General features: G+C 41.6%; 1 protein-coding gene across 2 annotated transcripts in view; it reads right to left on the reverse strand.

The window, feature by feature from the left end:
• The window catches only part of LOC137974727 (kinesin-like protein KIF12), a 28,241-nt gene that overhangs the window by 1,609 nt on the left and 21,632 nt on the right, over nucleotides 1-5,000 (reverse strand). For both annotated transcript variants that reach the window (XM_068821676.1, XM_068821675.1), the window contains exons 17-22: nucleotides 4,882-4,930; nucleotides 4,337-4,408; nucleotides 3,111-3,165; nucleotides 2,970-3,022; nucleotides 636-826; nucleotides 105-266 (exon numbers count right to left, since the gene is read on the reverse strand). In XM_068821676.1, the coding sequence (XP_068677777.1) occupies nucleotides 105-266; nucleotides 636-826; nucleotides 2,970-3,022; nucleotides 3,111-3,165; nucleotides 4,337-4,408; nucleotides 4,882-4,930 (582 nt within the window). The remainder of the gene's footprint in view (nucleotides 1-104; nucleotides 267-635; nucleotides 827-2,969; nucleotides 3,023-3,110; nucleotides 3,166-4,336; nucleotides 4,409-4,881; nucleotides 4,931-5,000) is intronic.

The following is a 5,000-nucleotide window of genomic DNA, read 5'->3' on the forward strand; positions in this document are numbered from 1 at the left end:
TTTTGGGACAGTTCCGTGGTTAGCTTGAAGTCCTCAAAGCAAAGTTTCAAAGAACTCTTCGTCAAGTTCTATTCCTGGACAAACACCTTATTAATCGGCCTTACCTGGGACAGCTTGTTGCAGTTGAGACGGACCTGCTTCCGGTACCTCCGACCATCCACCCTGACCAACGAAGTTTGGGTACGGCCCGTTCAGAATAGGCGGGAATTTTGTCGTCACAATGGGAGGGGTAGGATCGCTGGCACGACGACGGTCTTTCGACTGCACTATAAATGACAAATAAATCCGCTTATACTGGGGAGATGACGATGTACAAGATCTTATGTTATTTGGAGCACAGCACGAAAACCTAGGACTTTATACACCTTCAATGTCCTGGCAATTTCAGGTCCATTCTTGTACTGTAGGAACGACTACCGTTTGACGCTCAAAAATCATCTTTGGTCACAGCTCAAAGAAGACGCACGCAATGGCGAAAATGGCAACAATTCGCCAACATAAGTCGTGACATATCTCACTAAATTATACGGTACATCTGTGTCGAGGGCAAGGATACCAATGCAAACAATTGGAAACTGTATAAAAAACACTAAAGAAAGTTATAGGCACAACTAAAAGTTGATTATTTCTCTTACGTGGGTGCGAATTTCTTCTTTCCAAATGGCTTCCCTCTTTGGCTAAGGGCGACGGATGCCTATCGCCAGCGGAATGGCCTGGGACAGAGGTTTTGAAATATTCGTCGGGGAGGGAGCTGGTGCGTTCCACACTCCTCAGCGAGTCCACACCTGAGAAAGCCCTCAGGGACATTGGCGATGAAACTATAACTCTGCAACAACCGACAAAGTGCGTCGCACGTATGTAAATTTCAACTGAACTCAAGTCACAGCCGTAAGACTAAAACCAAAATTAATCCAGTGATTAATCCTTTTCATTTAACTAATGTATTCCTATTTTTTTAGCTCCTGCTCTACTATAAAAACTACACATAACCCACAATTCCTCGATTCGCTCTGACGAAGAGCTAACGCTCGAAACGTCAGCTTTAGAATCTCTGTACGGTGGCCAATTTACATTATCAACTCCGTTGATAAAACCAAATTTTTAATCCAGTGATGCCTCCCTTCTACAGCAGCGAGAATAAACGCAAAGACGTGTCGTAAAACTCTTGTATTGACAAACCTGGAAGAAACCGATGAAGTTATCAAGAATGGCATTATGTTAAGTGTCCGATAATTCCAAGGGTCTCTAGCTCTGTTAGCAAATGACGCTTAGCGCGCGTACGGAGCACCATGGGTAAGAATATGGTGACCCATCTGGGCGAGAAAATTTAGTTTTAGTCACCGTACGACCGTACGCAACTCCATCCCTCCATGTATGCCAATGTGACCAGTATCACGTGACCATATCTCGCGCTCAAGTTTAGAGCTCAACGAGGTCAGCTTTTTTTAAGTTGATCGCTGACCAGGTACTGGGTTTCGATTGGATCGCAGGCTCAAGCCAGGATAACTTTGTAAGAATAATTAGCCCGGGAGCTCCGCTTTTAGGCTTGACTAAATCTATACATTACGTGTGATGAAACCCGCCAGGCCAAGTGCAGCACAACATACCTTGTGCGTCCCGGTGCAATCACAGTGTACCGTTGACATCGATTCTGACAACGGAGATTAACAGGAGCACCCGGAGAAAAAAAAAAACTCCTATGCTCAGGTTAAGATCGACTGAAATTCGTCACACATACGATCACAGAAGTGGGAGACACGGTTCATGACCGAAGGACCAGCCTGATCAGTTGTGACAGTCAGGTAGAACACTTTTATGACATTTATAAAACAGACAATTTTGGCGCGAAACGAGAAGACGATAACCGGTAGCACCATGAGCCTCAAGTATATCGTTTGCCGTGTTAAGTATTAATCTGCACAATTTAAGCCAAAGCACTTGATCGAAAATGGTTAATTATTAATGACCGTCGAGGGCGACATGTTATATACATGCAGCATCTTCACCTGGTCGGTCTAACGATAGCCGGTTATGAATCTGTAACAAAAGGCCCACCTCAAATGTGGCGGATCCATCCTCTGCACAACACATCCTGATCCCCAAAATCGTATAGCTTTGTTGGTTTTTCCCCCACCCAATTTAAAACTTCAGTAAACAGAGGGGAGTGTTTTCCTCTGGACACTCCTTACACCGGCAAATTCAACATCAAAGGGTGAAATGATATATGAAATGGATCATATATGAACTGCGGATATGAAATCACGTGAAGCTGTGATCCTCGCAGTTATGAACGCAATTTTTGCAATTGCGTGAAGAAGCCTGAAAAATTCAGGACTTCAACGGGGTTTGAACCCGTGACCTCCCGATACCGGTGCAACGCTCGGATCATAGCCTCACTTGATTTCATATCCACAGTTCATATATGATCCATTTCATATATCATTTTATCGTTGATTCATTCCTCACGGGAACATTGGAACCCACAAATGAACAACTGAGCTATGAAGCCACTGACGTTGGGAGCTGGTTAGAGCGTCGCATCGGTACCGCGAGATCACGGGTTCAAACCCCGTTGAAGTCCTGAATTTTTCAGGCTTCTTTACGCAATTGCAAAAATTGCGTTCATAACTGCGAGGATCATAGCTTCACTTGATTTCATATCTGCACTTCATATATGATCCATTTCATATATCATTTCATCGTTGATTCATTCCTCACGGGAACATTGGAACCCACAAATGACCAGCTCTCAACGTCAGTGGCTTCATAGCTCAGTTGGTTAGAGCGTCGCAACGGTATCGCGAGGTCACGGGTTCAAACCCCGTGTAAGTCCTGAATTTTTCAGGCTTCTTTACGCAATTGCAAAAATTGCGTTCATGACTGCGAGGATTATAGCTTCACTTAAATTCAACATCAGAAGTTGTTTACATTAAAACCATGGAAAAGAAACGTAAACGCAGTAAAGTTACCTTTCTAACTCCTCTAGCTTCTTACTAAGTCGGTCATTTTCTCTGGACAAGACCTAGCAATTAAATGAACAAAGTAATCATCATGCACAGACTCTAAGTAAGAGAGACATTAAATCCCTTGCAGTTAAGTCGTAGATTTACCATTTGTTGCCTTGTGACCTCTTCCCGACATTGGACGAGTTCCACGTTTGTCGTTCTATGAGAAAATGAAATATTACTAATTTAATTTGTTGGATAAGCTGCATTCAATACCTTTTCCTCGCACCAATCGTGCAATGCACCCTGACCCTGCAAAGGCCCGTTTCTCGAGTACAATCCCGAGAACTTTACGGCCTCGAAAATAGATTTATAGTAAAACTAATTGATGTTTATGCTTTTTTTCTTTTTTAATTTTTATTTTATTATTCACAACAAATATTAACATACATATAGTAGTAAGAAAGAAGTTGCTTTTAACACGATGCAAAGCCTGAGAATTTAGCTTGTCATTGCTTGTCACGCGCCATTTCTTTTATCCAACCACATAAAGGACATTTGGCTAGCTTTTTGTGTTGTTAACATCGTTCGCACTCGCCCTGAAGGACAGATGATGCATTTTTTTACAAAACAATCTTTGTACCAAATAAAACTGAAGCAAAATAACACCCTTTTCGTAGTGGAATAATAAATCACATTTGATGGTTTAACATATAATAATCGCGGACATTTAGCTCATTGCTCGAATCTTTTCTTGCCCCTGTGGGACTCGGAAAAATACTACGCAACTTGCAAAATATCCGCTCGTATTGCATGTTAAAACATCGAATAAGATGTATGAATTTTAAGTTTGAAAGCGAGGCCATAAGGGCCAACTTGCAAGGTAACAAAAGAATACTTAAATGGTGGCCATTTTGGAATAAGATGTACCATAGGTTAGATTCGCTCATTTGCACATTAGCTGTAGATAAACGTTTGCCTATCTATGATGTTTTTTGATTGCTGGTTATTTTCGTGCTGTAATTACATCACTAATGGATATGAACTTATAAATGTAACTCGTTTGGAAATTTATTAATCTTTGAAAGGTATTTACTGTCGTTGGCACACGCTCTTACTTAAAACCGCATGAGTGAACAAGGGCATGATTAAGCTATCAAATAGCACAGTGAGCTATTTGCAGGGTGGAAAAATAATACCCTTCACTATGAAACGCCGGTATTTAATTATGATAAACATGTTTTCGCGAAATCTTGAGGCATCTGAGATGCACCCGATACCAGGTCTGTGTTCCTCAAATGGCCCAAAACATTTTGGGAGCATTTCGGATTCCATGAAGCCCCCTTTGTTTGTGCTCCTTCTCTTTGCTTTTATACATAAAAGTAGTTTACCTGAGGTGTTCGTTTTCTACCATATATTCTTGCAGCATGTCATAAAGCCCAGAGTTTGCTCCAACCGCCATGCTACAAATGAAAGGAAGGTCAGTCTTAACAGGCGAAGACGAGGCTGACGAAAAGCATAAAGAGTAACATGAACTCAAAAACGATGATAGGTAATTTTTAGGAGGCGGCATGGTCTATTGGTTAGGGCGTTGGGTTTGCATGCGGTTGACGCTGGTTCAAATCCCGTTAGTCTAACCTCTGGTTTGGATTTGTTTCCGGTTGTCCCGGATTTAACTCTACTATGCTTTGTAAATAGCCATCTGGTTGCCTCCTGCCAGTTGGGTTCTTAATCATGTTTCTGTTAAGGTTGAATTGTTTCTTTAATTCAGATTATTGGTTTAGCAAGTCTTCCACTGGCTTAACTCAGGACAAAACAGTTCAATTTGTCAATACTAAGAAGTATAGGAATAGAGCCGACCGGAACACAGTTAAGTGATCTTTATTAAGGTCTTGTTCAAAAACGAAAAACAAAAAATCAGAATTTCTCAACATACCTTGCAGTTGTGAGTCTTTGAGGCTCTTCAGGGGCTTGCATCTGATTGGCTAAAAGACATAAAATGCAAAGTTAATGGATAATTTTCTGTACCTGGGGTCAATGGCAGTTTACCGGCGG

The sequence above is a fragment of the Montipora foliosa genome, chromosome 11, assembly GCF_036669935.1.
Source record: "Montipora foliosa isolate CH-2021 chromosome 11, ASM3666993v2, whole genome shotgun sequence".
Taxonomy (NCBI): domain Eukaryota; kingdom Metazoa; phylum Cnidaria; class Anthozoa; order Scleractinia; family Acroporidae; genus Montipora; species Montipora foliosa.